Source organism: Chelmon rostratus, chromosome 23, assembly GCF_017976325.1.
Source record: "Chelmon rostratus isolate fCheRos1 chromosome 23, fCheRos1.pri, whole genome shotgun sequence".
In the NCBI taxonomy this organism is placed as follows: domain Eukaryota; kingdom Metazoa; phylum Chordata; class Actinopteri; order Chaetodontiformes; family Chaetodontidae; genus Chelmon; species Chelmon rostratus.
In genome coordinates, this window is record NC_055680.1 from 6,207,923 (window position 1) to 6,222,103 (window position 14,181).

Sequence of the window (14,181 nt, forward strand, 5' to 3'; positions counted from 1 at the left end):
AGGAGCTATTGCAAGACTGTGGTGGACCCAGTGAACTGTGATCTCTCACAATTTCAATGTTTTAGAGAGAGAGAAGGTTTCAAGTACAACAGAAAGTAAGAATGACGAAACGGATTGCTCCTTTGTCTTACCTTTGAGTGGCTGGAGCAAAGATGGAGGACGCAACCTTGCGAGAGCGCAAAGTGAGCACAGACCAGCGGTTGTTCATGCCTGACGTCAGCTGAGTGGAGGGAGTTCTCAAACGTGTTTAGTGCAGAATGGCCTGCTGTAGGACTAAAGATCATTTCACTACCTTTCTATTTTAATATCTGCCAGTGCCGTTTGCCTCTTAGGATGGGATGATGTTAGAATTAGTTATCCCTGTGGCTGCTGTATCGTCAAAGATTAAACTACAAGCCTGTGTGGTCAAAATGAAGATATAATGAGTGTGTTTATTAATAGGCTGTATCTCAGTGGGCACACACACACACACACTCATTCACAGCCACAGACAACTTCACACACACTTTCAGAATTCACTCACAGGTTCGGCCCATTTCCGGGAAGGGGAGGCAATCACACTGTACCATTTGTGTCAAATCTTTCAGCTTTCTCACATGTAGATTTACACCACACAGGATGGCAACAGTGATACCAGGTTAACAGCAACGCTTTTAGGCTTTATTACAAAACAACATGACAAAACAATACACTGTTATGTGGAAATCCACACTCACAAAACAAGGTGACAGTGGCTCTGTGTCTGGCAAGGTCCACAGTTTCACGTTCTTGTGAAAATCATTTGCCTCCTGTCTCAGTAACTGACTGAACTGTGGCACACCTGGGTAGCCGTCAGTTACTTCAATCTGCTGTGCGTCTTGAGCTTTCTGCGCCGACACAGATCTGACAGGTGACCTTCCAGCCTATCATCCCCTCGACCTCTGCTGCAGCGTGGGCAGGAACAGCCCCGTCGCCGTTGCTGGAACCCCTCTGAGGGCTCCGCCGTGAGTTCACGGTTCTTTAGTCTCTGACAGGACTGGTACAGTCTGACTCGGTTCAGTCTATGGCTCAGGAGTCCTTTGGTGCCTTTGGACCCATCAGGGTCTGGGATGTGAGTGGTGTATAATAGAAACAGAGAGAGAAAGAGGTGCTGAGACACTCAAAGTGCACTTTTCTTTCGCAGTGCCATCAGGAGAAGAGAACGAGAGAGCAAACAACAACAGAAGTTAAGGAGAAAGACAATATGGCTTTTCCGTGCCTACACATGTAGACATTTCATCTTTGATTCTTTGTAACATTTAAAATGCGTGACATCACGCTCAGCTCCGTGTACACAGTCAAATTCAGACTGCTTATATTTACATTTTCTATTTACAATCTGACATATTTATCTCGCTGTGGTTCTCGTCCTGAGTGACTTACAACACTGGAACATGTTTTCTGTCTGTCCACGCGTCTCGCTCACATGCTCAGACATAAACTTATCATATATTTCTCAAATAGCTCTGTAGTCTCTCTTCATGCCACTGCTCCCCTTCAAAGGCATTTGGCAGTAGCCGTTTTGCATGTCTGCCAGTAGTATTCAGTTTATTTGGAGAATACAAAAATGGTGCAATCAATAGTATGTTTTTCATATCGAACTTTCTTCACACTGAGCCAGTGGTGCTGGTGCTTTAAACATGGGAAAGCTGGCCAACTCCTCCTCCAGTCCTTTCATCCCTTCCCCTACCCCGTCCCCCAGCCCCTCATCCACCTCGTCCCCCTCCCCTGAATCCCTCTCCACCCCCTTTGGCCTCCCGCTCTCCCTCTCCCCCGTCCTTCCATCCAGCATGTCTGCAGCTAAAATTTCAGAGGCAAACTTCAGCCCGCTGCTACTTGTGTTGCAGTTGGTATACAGGGAGTTCCCATGGCCATTGCTGGGGTTGCTGTGGATCAGGGTGCCACTGTAGCTGTTGCCATGGTGACCCCCATTACCCTGGTTGCTGAGGAGCGTTGTAGACGTGGTTGTGGTCGCCGTCCCGTTCCGTTTTTCTGTCAGTCTGAATCCCTCGGACAGCAGGCTGGCGCTGCTCGGAGACTGGGGCGTGGCCGAGGAGCCCAGCAAGTCCCGCCCCTTCTCTGACGACAGCGAATTATCTGGCAGGTGGTGGCCCTGGCGGCCAATGCTGCGCCGACGGGTCATGAAGTAGATGAGAAATATACCAAACACTGTACCCCCACAGAAGAACAGGATGTAGATGGCCAGGACGTGACGACCCCCTGCTGCCGCCACTGCTCCTCCAGCACTGGGGCCTTCTAGCGTCAGCTGATAGGATGCTCTGCGGCAGGGGGTGGGGTCTCTGATACCTGGTCCTGCCTCCTGGACATGACAGAGAAGAAGAGGTTTGATTTGCTTGTGTTCACCTTGCTCTACTGTTAAGTGACCTGTCTGTTGAATGAAATTAAGCTATGATCCAGTTTTCTCCTTAAATCATGTAAGTAGCTTAACAAGAACAAGATTTATTTTATAATTAAAATAAAACAGAATTGAAGACATATGGGGAAAAACTTTGCAGTTAGTAGTAGGAGTGTCTAAAATTTGCATATCAGCCGTGTTTGCTGGTAAAAGGTTTGCAGCTAGCACACTAGCTGCCATTTATTATTACTTGCTATTAGCAGGAAAAAGTGTAGGTAGGGTACACTGGCTCCTTTTAGTTTTGATATGTTTTGCCTTTGTACCTGGCATGTGCAGATGTATTTTCCCAGGCTTTCCTCTGTGACAGTCACCTCCAGGTCAGAGTGGTGCTGCCTGGTGTATCTGTGGGGAGGATGCTCCCAGCTACAGGGCCTGGGAGACAGCTGGACGCATGGCAACAGGAGGCGCAGACCCATAGAAACTCTCAGCTCCCTGATGGACGGGCTGCAACGCCCTGGAGGAGACAAAAAGCAGGGACAGGAGGGAGCTTTAGGGAAACAGACATGGAGGTATTCCACAGCAAGAACTTGACATTTACACGGTGTGCCATCTCCAAATGAAAGTGGAAAAATGAGACACTTACCATCTTCTTTATCACACTTTCTCAAGGCATCATCGACCATATCACCTGGACCAGGCCTGGACACACCACACACACAAAATGGAGTCACACTTCATCAAAGTGTCAATAGGAACATCAATCTTTACTTGGTGTCTGCTCATCTAAAGACTTCTTTAAATAAATGATTAATCTATCAACAGATCAGTAAACAGTTCCAATTTGTGTATGAAAGGTTACACTGATGTGTTTCCTACATGACTATATTGCTTACGTTACTTTAATACTTTGACTAAAATTGTGCGTAGGTGTAAGCAGAATCCTGGTCAAGTGGGTCAGTGTTCAGAACTAAACCATTTTCTAGCCCAACACTGCTGCTGTCTGCTTTTACTTCTCGTTTCTGGAAGTCTTCCAGTTCACTGTGATATTCCTGTAGCACTCACTCTGCTGTTGTGGGCCTGCAGGCTTCTTCCGTTGTGCTCCACACACAGCCCAGGCCTCTGGCTCTGGCACACACCTCACAGCTGAGATATGGAGCGCAGCCTTCGGCCTGGACACGAGCCAGAGACAGAGGGCTGCCCACCAGAGCGCGGCCCTGGAAACACAGGGACGCATGACATGAACGCTGAGCATTATAGCAGGTGTTTCCGGGCACTGCAGATTCATATATGCATGTGTAAATGCTCTACCTGGTGCAGCAATATGTTGTTGACAGGCTCCTGTGAGGTGAACAGAGGAATCTCGTGCAGTAAGGTGGCATTCTGGCCCACTACTGCCACCCGGTGGAGCTCCCCACGATCTGCAACACACAGAAACAATAAATCTCATCTTTTATCAAAAAAGTCACTGCATTCATTTGTACAGCCAGTTTGAGTTAATCTTTTTCCATATTCTCTCCTTCATATCCTCTCCTTTCTCATCCCTGCCTCCTTCTGCCCTCACCTGTTCCAAGGTGCAGCACTGCTCCTCTCAACTGCTCTCCGCTGCCCGTCTGCGTTACGGCCAGCTTGGTGTATGTGATTCCCTTCCGGACCAGCAGGGGCGCTGCAGTAACACTGTTCTCCATCAGGGGGTGGTCCCTCACAAATGTCAACACTTTGTCGGGAAGTTTCAGGGAGGACTCAAACCCCTCAGCCTTCAAAGCATTGTTCAAACACTACAAAATGTGGAGGTGAGGACAAAAAAGTAATGTCACTGTTTAAGGTAGGGGCGATGACAGTGCGTATGCAGTAGTTATGTGGTTGAACAGTTCAGTACCTGGCCAGGCCTTGGTGTGGGGACAGGTTCAGGGTTGATCCAGTTCTCGCAGGTCTTCTTCAGCTCTTTAAAGGGGCCGTCCATCACTTTGCTAATGTCGGACAGGCTGAAAACACACACTGCTGATAATTCCTCACGCTCCCTAAGAGAAAGAATGGTTGGCATTAAGGCACAATGTTGGTGCTTTGTGAGGGAAAAAGGGCACTTCTGAGGATCTTCAATATATCAAAAGAATAGTTTGGCATTTTGGAAAACATGCTTATTCTCTTTCTTGATGAAAATTAGATGAATCGACACTGTAGATATAAAGCTACAGCCAGGAGATGTTATCTTAGCTTTGCATAAAGATGGATTAAACAAGATAAAACATGTTAATTAGGCACCATTAGAGATATTAGTACTTTTTGAAAAAGCTAAATGTCAAACTATCCTTCCAGTTTCACTTCAATACGCAGGATGAATTCTTTACTACTGCTGTAAGAGTTGAGTTTCATGCTTTTCTTTTAATATACCCTACAGTGAGAAACTCTGGTTTCACCCATGCTTCCTTAACCTACCACTGTGACGTGAACAGTCCGTAGAAGTGTGTGCTGCTGGGGTCGCCTGGTGTGTGTTGCGTGGTGAAAACATCAGTTAGGATGTTGTAGCGCTGACCGCTGGGTTTGTCCTCACACACCAGCTCAGCCTTGAGGAAGGTGGTCCAACGTCGCTGCAGAGTCTTCATCCCACCCACGTCAGACTGAGCAGACAGGGAGAGAGAGATTAAGCCCAGCGGTGAATTCGCACGAGGCGACCGGTCAGCCAGCCAATCAAGACGTAGGGTTACCTTGCAGACTCGTGCCACCCTGGGCACTTTGACTTTGGTGTAGAGGTCATACTCTTTGGCCACCTCAGTGAAGAAGAAGTAGATTTTGTCATCGTCTCCTGTCGGGTTGCTGTCTGCCGACTGCTCTATGAAGGCTGAGCTCACAAACTCTGGGTCTGAGAACAGAACACACACAATTAGACATTTTCCTGTGGGAAAGCATGACCGACCGTCTGTGCATGTCAGCACATGCACAGCAAATATGAGGGTTTACAAGCGTGTGAGCGTGTGCAAGCGTGTCTCACCACTCAGCCAGTTGATGGATCGTTCAGTTCGGATGCGCTCCTGCTCGGGGCCCGTTGCCCGGGAGATGTCGAACAGCGTTCCCAGGAAGTTACTGGTGGCTGCTGTGTATAGGGTACCACCTAGATAAAAGAGAGAGAGAATTAAGTCAGTTTCATTAAAATCATTCACAGTGAAACACAAAAAATAAACCTTATCTTAGACTGATATGCAGACCAACAAACAAATGCAGACAATCAATTGGTCAAACATTCAGCAGTACCGTCCCACCTGCCATAACAGCTGTGTAGTGCTGACTGGGCTCAAAGGGACACTTGCCCTTCCCCGTCTCCATCTTCACCCCTCCATCCTCGGCTCTCTCCAGGGTGAAGGAGGGGAGCTCCTAGGGGATGACAGCAGAAGAGGAGTTAGATCTACAAAGGCAACGCTGAACTGCCATGTGAATAATGGTAATTATGTAGATTACTCTTTTTTCACAGCTGTCTCGTGTTTTATCATCCTCTAAATTAATTAAAAAATATTTGGTTTCAACTTGATCTCTACAGGTTGTCTACTTAAGATGCCACCATAATTGAGTGTAATTATGCTCTTTTATGCTAAAAGCTTTGGTGACTTTAGCGCTCAAAGTATCTTTTAGAAAATGTCCCTGGCAACAAAACATCTAAAAGCTTTTGTTGCTTGACTGGCACCAAACATTTGTCTAAAAATCACTGAGGAAAAGTGTGTGAGTGGAGTCTGAAACAGGAAAAAAAAAGTTTAAACATGAATGCATTTACTGCAGGGTAGGATAACAGCATGTGTGTGTGTAAGTGTGTGTGTGCTCTTTTGCCTGTCCGTTTGGCGAAGGACTAGGGTGTGAATGAGTGTGGGAACTTGTCACAGAGATTCATTCGCAGCTCTTAGTGCACATACTTTAGGTGCAAACACACACACACAGATAATCATGCACAGGGACACACATGCAAGCAAACTCACACCAATGGAATTATAGAGATCTGCGGCTGTGTGTGTGTGTGTGTGTGTGTGTGTGTGTGTGTGTGTGTGTGTGTGTGTGTGTGTGTGTGTGTGTGTTTGTGTTTGCAGTGATGTGACAGATCATAAGATCCTCAGGCATAGATCTGCCCTATAGTGTCTCACTCAAATGTAAATTCACACATGCAGGCATGGATGAACAGGAGGGGGGCCTCTCTCTCCCTCTCTCTCTCTCACATACACACACACACTAACCAGGAAGGCACACTGCGGGTCGAAGGCGTAGGTGCCACACACATAGATGCGTCCATCTCCCAGAAACTCCAGCAGACGGATGTAGTTGTTGCAGTCGACCTGCAGGGGGAGACAAACACCCAGAAATAAAGACAAACTTTTACAATTGAAGTTCAACAAATTAGGGAAAAATGTTCACAATTTACTGCATATGTATTTATTACATTTTTGCATTAGGTTATTAAACAGCCTAGCTCAGTTTCAGCGTCATGAAACATTTGAAATATGTGAAAGAAGGTTCACTTTCAGTTACCATAAATATGATTAACTTGATCTTGACACGTGATATAAAACGCAGTGTCTTAAATACATAACTGCATTACTTATCCAAATTGATATTCAGTCAAATACATAAATAGATATATACTTCAGTGTTCATCTGTAATGACTTCATGACAGTGCCAGTGCTGCAACCACTTTATTAGATTACACACATTTTATAAAGAAGATATTTAGTTTTAGAACCAAAACCATGTCTGTTTTGACCATGATTGGTCTAACAAACCAACATAGTAGTCCATGGCCAGAAGTGGTCCCGTATTGACCCCACTGAGCTTTTGGAGAAAGGTTGGAGTGGATTCTGAGAACAGCTGGGGTATCAATGATTCTGATTGGAAACTGGAGACCCCCACTGCTGGGGCAGACACTTGAGACCCCCATTGCTACCAGCAGAGATCATCCACACTAAGTCAGACTGACACAAGCATGCAAACGGCAACTTAAGACCTCTCACTTTCATGCATGAATGATACACATCGGCTTCTTTGTCTGTCTCATAAATAAACAACATACATGATGCTTTTGTTGAGCTCCCCTCTCTTTTTTAATCTCTCCTCTCTGCACACATGGACATGCAGTCCACAGCTGTTATGGAAAAACACCCCGACTGTCGCTCCCCAGTTCCCATGACACCATGATGCAGGCAAATTGTTCTAGCCAGTTTGTGTGTGTATGTGACTTTGCGTGCCACCCTGGATGAGCTCCAGGCCTGAGTCACCTTCGCCCCTGGGACCTGATCCTCTCTGATGCCCAGATCACGTCACCCAACTCTGCCCCCACCACCGCACCACCAGGCCCAACACTGGTACAGCTCCACATGAGCCGGACAGAGAGCCAGAGGGAGAGAGGAAGAGAGCACAGGCTGGTAACAATGGGATCAGCTTGGGATTAGCTTTTTCATTGGTCCAAATTAACCTCATTCATAATATAGCTTCATTCACTATCTGGCATGGGGTGAATAGAATGGCTCTATTCTGCTCAATTTGATTCTATTTTATTCTATTCTGTGTGAGTGTGTTGGAGATAATAATTGTCATTATGCTTCCTTATGCTAAAAGCTTCCATTATTTTAGAGCTCGCTGCGGAAATTAAATATTCCTCCCACCAAAAAGCTTTCATGCTAAGTGACACTGACTTACTAAAAGCAGTTTTGCAATCATTGCAGACAATTACAAGTGTGTGTGTGTGTGTGTGTGTGCGCGTGTGTGTACATGGCGAAATGTTCCTCTCTTCACCTCATGCTCCCCTTTGCACCTTCATTGTCTCCTTCCATTCTGCACTTCCTTCACTCCCTGTCTTCTACACTCCACCTGGGTTCGCTTTTTGATGCTGAACCATCTACTACAGGAAGTTCCGTATCCAGACAAATTGCTGCTTTTTTCTTAAAGCTTCTATAATCACCGTTTTCATATTACCTCATGGAGAGGCCAGAAAAACAGCTCTAAATGAATGCAGATGCTACGCTGTGTCATTGGGCAACTGCTTGCTAGCACGTTAGCCACCACACATTTCCAAGGCGATATGTGTCAATGTCGCTGTGCCCCCTAGTGGCCATAAAATGAACGACCATAGGTTAGGGATTAATTTTTTTTCCCGTGTGTTTGCTTTCACTGTTTCTGATAGCACCGTGAAATTCTCAGCATTCACTTCACTGCATGAATGGTGCAAAAACAAATCGTGGCCTGTGTGTCCAGACCTCACCTGTCGCACCTGTTGAAAGGCGACCCAAACCTGTGTGTGCTCAGGTAAACAACTCTCCAGTCAACACTAAATAATAATCACTGATGAGTCAACATTTGTTTACGTGTGAATTCACTTCAGGGTATTTAATATTAGATTTCTCCTGCAGGATGGGATTTGGCGGATAGTCAGCAGACTTGAGCTCAGCAGAACGGTGTTAACCTACCTTTGTCGTCTCACAAAAGACCGTGCGTTTACAATGTGTTGTTCTGGCTCATGATCAATGCAATGTTGACATCTCTGATTTCCTGTGTTTGGTGACATCCTGCTGATAACAGCCGAACATTGTGCAAACCTACTGACTTGCCCAGATTTGTCCCTCTGAGTCTGTAGTTTTCGTATGATTCACACGAACACACACACACACACACTGAGTAAACTTCACAGTAGTTTCTTGTTGAGTCTATTGTCTTGTCTCTCTAATCTTCATCCTTTTCTTCTCCCCTGCACTCCATTTCTCTCTCTCTCAGTTTAACAATACTCCTCATCCTCCCTGCCCCCCCATCATTCTCCCCCTTCCTGTTTCCTTCCCTTTCTCCTTCTTCTTCTTAATCATCCTGACTCACATATAATCTTGTAATCAATGTTTTCTCAGGAAAGACTCAAGCCTTCTCTCATGCCGTCATCAGTCTTTCACCTCTCCAGCTCCTTATGGCGGAAAGCTGAAAACTGTGCTGAATGTTCCAAGTGGGTCAACACTAATTGCACTTCCCTTCAGTTAATACACTGACCTTCCAGTGGCTTTGTTTATCTTTTGATTTGACCTCATTTCGCTGGACTCGAGGCATTTGTCAGGTGTTTTTGAACATTATCAGGCAAGAAATCTCAGCTATGATGCTGAGGCTGGTGCTGCTCGGTAAACTGTCAAAACTAACGAGTCGGTGAGACGTTACTCCACAGATACAGTCCCAGTGCACAGTCAGTTTACTGTGAGCAGTTTGGTCAATGTCCTATTGTAGCTTGAAGCATAATGAGATGTACAGCTTGAGTGTACAGTACGCTCTATTTAATCAGTTTCCATAACAGCTACTGGACATCTGCGACTTCACATACACCCTCTCTTACTCTTACTGTCTTTCTGTCTCTACACACACACACACACACACACAGACACCCCTGATGAGGTCTTGGCATAAATCCCAGAATTTACCATCCAATGCCTAACAGCACGGGGTTGCGACACACACGCTAATACATGTCCATGCTGCAGCTCAGAATATAGGCTCCATCACACATTTTAAAAGTCTGACACCACTTGAATCCAATAAATTACACTCGAAATAAGACGGGACATGACCATACCAGGCTGGGATTTGATGGCTTTTCATTCCAGCTCCATATGAAATCGATTTAGGTTTATGGAGACACACATGCACAACCCTCACCTCTGTCTTTCCCTTTGCCACACAAGACCTCCTCTTCTCCTCCGGCACATCCCAAACAATCTGGAACAAGAGGAAAAGAGAGAGTGGAGAAGTGTTTGTCACTTAGTGGTCAGTGTTTATACTCACCCCAGCGCTCACCCCAAGTTCCTGTTCTTTTTCCCAATATATTAGTAATAATCACCTGCAGCCTTCATATTCAGTGTACACACACACACACACACACACACACACACACACACACACACACACATCGTTCCTACCGTCCGTGGTGGTTGGTTCAGTTTGTTGGTGTCCACAGCCAGTATAGCATCCCTGCCACCCAGGAACAACATGCCCGATGAACGGTCCAGGAGGAAGGTGCTGAAGTTGGCCATGCCCCTGAACTTATCTGGACCGAGAACGGTGTCTGTGGAGAAACAGGGGAGAGAAGGGATGAGATTTTCAAAATTTAAGAGAAGTGGGTGCTGGTGTCAGCCAACAATTATTCTGAAAGATGCACTAAGAGAGATGGAGGTAACTGAGGTTTACAGGAAACTGTGCTGCAAGGTCCAAAGATGAATCTGTTGAGTACCTCCTTCATCATAAAAATCATAAATACAAAAAAGCAATTACTTTTCTCAGCAATAAAGACCCAGCGGCCCCTGAATGCAACACGCACAGAGCAGCAGATATCAGGTCAGCACATCATGGTCCTTTTCAAAACTCTTGCAAAGACTCGGTTCTGCTCCAGCTGCGAGTAGCATCATCATCATCCTCATCACTATCATCTGACGTCAGACGCTTCGCAAAAAGAGAAGCAGTTTCAGCCATCGCAGAAGCTAGTGAGGTTAGAGTGATCAATAATTTAGTATGGCCAGGGGCCAATTCCCCCCAAAGTAAGCATATGCATAATAAGCTTCTTATTAGGTGCTGTCCAATCACCAATGACAAGCCCCCCATCCACCACTATGCAAAATTCCTGGAGGGAAAGATGTCATAAAAACTGACAGGGCCCTCGATAGGACAGTGTTCCCCACCCCTGGTGTAAATATAAGAATAAATGGTTGACAGGGTGAGATAATATCAAACTCCAAATTCCCAGCAAGAGATTTAAAGAGATAAAGAGATGGGGGATGAGAAGAGGAGGGCGGGAGATCAGACTAACCCTCGTTTCACCCTGCCCTCTCACACAATCAGAGCTTCAGATTAACTCCTTTAATCCCTCACAGTCTTCATCACTCTTTTTCACTCTGTTTTTGGGACTTTTTTTTCTCTTTTCCTCACTTAGCAGTCACACACACACAGCATCAGTCCGACTCTGTCTTGTTTTCCATGGAAATTATCCTTCAAACATCCTGCTTTTACTATTGCCTCCATTTTCATGTTTCATTCAGAGTCAAATCCACTGTTCAGAAGAAATACAATAAACTAAATTATGTATAGTCATTAAATATAATAAATAATGCATTCATCTTTTATATGTGTGTAATTTCAGCTATATTTGTCTCTTTATTCTTAAAACTATGTATGAATCAAATCCCAAAGGCTTTTGAATTGTGTTCCAGCTCTTGTTTGCTTTCTCGGTCACTCTCCCTCCTATTCTACTCACAGGACCTCTGCGTGTGCGTGTGTGCTTGTGAAGGATTTCACAGGTCCGACAACGCCGACCTTTGTTGGCCGTCATGATAAAGGCCAGAGATGTTCAGAGAGGACAGAAGACTCACAGAGACAGCCTCATTTCCAAAGGTGGAAGCAGTGGTTTGTTTCCGAGTCGTACCGCACAGCCAATCAAACAAACACACTACAAAGACAGGAACTCATTGTGCCACAGATTAACTCATCAGGGGATAGATTAAAGACTAACGCTAATGAATAAAGCCTGTGATGTTAATTCAACCTCGAGCAAGCCAACAAGAGGAAAAGAATACATTGCTCATTACATGTTGCGCAGTGCATTTGCACAATCACACACTAATGAAACATGAGTGACAAACATACGCCTTTGTTTGTGCAAACTCACAACTTATGTAATATAAGATGACGTGTTAGTCATCATCGACACACATGTGGAAACGCTACCCAGTTAATCTTATTTGAACTGATCAGTATTTTGTATATACCAACAGGTACAACGTGCACTTCAGAAATCAGTGAACTTTAAACGTCATGTTTTGCTACTCATGAATTCTACGGGCGCTGTGTTAGTTTTCATTTAAAGGGCTACACAGTTTTGCTTATGATGGTTCAGCATTGATCTCTTTAATATCATCCTCTATAAACTCTCTCACACACTCGTCTACGTAATGTGCAGGCTTCATATAGAATAATAAGCCCATTAACAGGAGAAACAAACAGCATTGTCCCCTGTACTGGGCTGTTCTAGCTCACCTGATAATTATGGGGAATCGGAGCAAGGAGAAGAAGAAAGGAGAGAACAAAAGCATTCACGCACACGCCCTGTATTATTCTGCCGCTGAGGCGAGGAGGTGACGATGTCACGCATGAACAGGGGAGCGCATTCAAAAGCAAAGCAGAAAGGAGCAGAAGTTTGAAGTACGATCGAGCACGATCACAATGAAAGCAACACGTATTTATTCACCTTCATCAAGATAACAGCTAAAAGAATGAAATGAAAGAGGATGCAGTTTGAGGAAAATCCTTTGAGGAACGTGACCATGCATTTGGCAGCTGTCGACTAAAAGATTTAAACGAGCGCCGCCGTCATCCTCATCTCCTGTTAGGGTGGATGGGACTCGTGTCGGGATATTCTGATAAACAACACTCTGCGTTGACATGGTTTTCCACTTACAGCCCGCCCTAACACACTGACATCTGCCCGTAACTGAATCACAGACATTTTCTCTGGCCCTGCCTCCGTCCAGACTCCCTCATGCAGTCCGTCTGTGTCTGCTTCCCGTAACATTTCCCATGAATGTCATTTCTCATTCACTAAGAAGCCATCTGTTCAGCTAAAAGCCTCCAGGCAGTCAAATAGCACGCCGCGCTCTGATTTGCTCGCAGAGGGCCCGCACTTCCTGGAAATCAGCAAATGTGAGGAGGGAGATTGCAGTCTGTCAAAGCAGATGCGCATGCCAGGCCGAAGTAGACACACACACACGCACACACACATTTGTTTAACTGTTCCTCAAGTGCAACAAAGCTGATATAATTTCTCAAAGTTTCTCTTGTTGTTCTCTTGATTAAAACTTTTTGTAGCTTCTTCTTGTTCTTCTTTTACACCCTAAGCTAATAAAATAAACACTTCCTTCCTCAATCTGTCAGTCAAAGCTGACTTCAACTGAAAGCCGTGGGAGATAAAAAGCGAGACAACAAACACATTAGAGACCTCTCAGTCTCATTCTCTCCCCTTCAGAGACGGCTTCTTTTCGTACTCGTGCTCCTTTTGTCGCTTCTCTTCGTCTATTCTGTCATGCATCCATCCTTTCATCACCCTGCAGCCTCGCATCGCCAAAAGGCTCCACTTCTGCAAACTCACTTCACAGCCTGTGTCCTTCTGCCGGTCCGATACACCCACACGCATAAACACACAGACACACGCAGACACCAAAGCAGACATAAGTGTTAGTGACACAGGCCAAAGGCAAGGTCTGGAGAGATGTCCTTGTACGCTGGTCCTCGCTGGCAGTATAGGACATGGTGGCACACACACACATACATGCACACACACGTGCACACGGGGCCACCACCTGCTGTGCACCCTAATGTAGAGAGATGATTCCTAGAGCGACACCATCTGCCCTTCACACACACACACACAGCCGCACACACACCTCCAACCCTACACATCCAGGCGCACGTCAAAGAAAGGCTTCAGAAAGACATGAGTCTCCAGCTCGTCTTTTACCGTTATGATGGTATAAGTAGCTGTTTGTCAGAAGCGCTTTGTGAACATGTTTGATTGTACGTGTGTCACACAGGGAGAGAGGGTAAATGCCTCCTCTTTGACAGCGGGAGCCTGCAGCGCACCACAGATCAAATATCACCTTCTGCCCGTGTGTCTTCGTGGCGTGCTCGCACTGTGCCCATTCGTGTGCGTGATGTGTGTTCGTGGTGATGTGCGGTGGTAACATTATCAAGAAGACACATGTTGAAACAAAGAACAGCAGGCCAGTTTTTTGTGTAGAAAAAAATAAAATAAAGTAAGCACGACAGC

General features: G+C 45.6%; 1 protein-coding gene across 1 annotated transcript in view; it reads right to left on the reverse strand.

Annotated features, from left to right (window-relative positions):
* Positions 1 to 638: 638 nt before the first annotated feature.
* Positions 639 to 14,181, reverse strand: part of sema4f (sema domain, immunoglobulin domain (Ig), transmembrane domain (TM) and short cytoplasmic domain, (semaphorin) 4F) — a 66,892-nt gene continuing 53,349 nt past the window's right edge. The window contains exons 2-15 of the mRNA XM_041964598.1: positions 10,289 to 10,434; positions 10,029 to 10,088; positions 6,586 to 6,684; positions 5,629 to 5,740; positions 5,361 to 5,480; positions 5,077 to 5,231; positions 4,808 to 4,989; positions 4,251 to 4,392; positions 3,936 to 4,149; positions 3,683 to 3,792; positions 3,437 to 3,588; positions 3,018 to 3,073; positions 2,698 to 2,888; positions 639 to 2,338 (exon numbers count right to left, since the gene is read on the reverse strand). Of these exons, the coding sequence (XP_041820532.1) occupies positions 1,610 to 2,338; positions 2,698 to 2,888; positions 3,018 to 3,073; positions 3,437 to 3,588; positions 3,683 to 3,792; positions 3,936 to 4,149; positions 4,251 to 4,392; positions 4,808 to 4,989; positions 5,077 to 5,231; positions 5,361 to 5,480; positions 5,629 to 5,740; positions 6,586 to 6,684; positions 10,029 to 10,088; positions 10,289 to 10,434 (2,468 nt within the window). The 3' untranslated portion in view covers positions 639 to 1,609. The remainder of the gene's footprint in view (positions 2,339 to 2,697; positions 2,889 to 3,017; positions 3,074 to 3,436; positions 3,589 to 3,682; positions 3,793 to 3,935; positions 4,150 to 4,250; positions 4,393 to 4,807; positions 4,990 to 5,076; positions 5,232 to 5,360; positions 5,481 to 5,628; positions 5,741 to 6,585; positions 6,685 to 10,028; positions 10,089 to 10,288; positions 10,435 to 14,181) is intronic.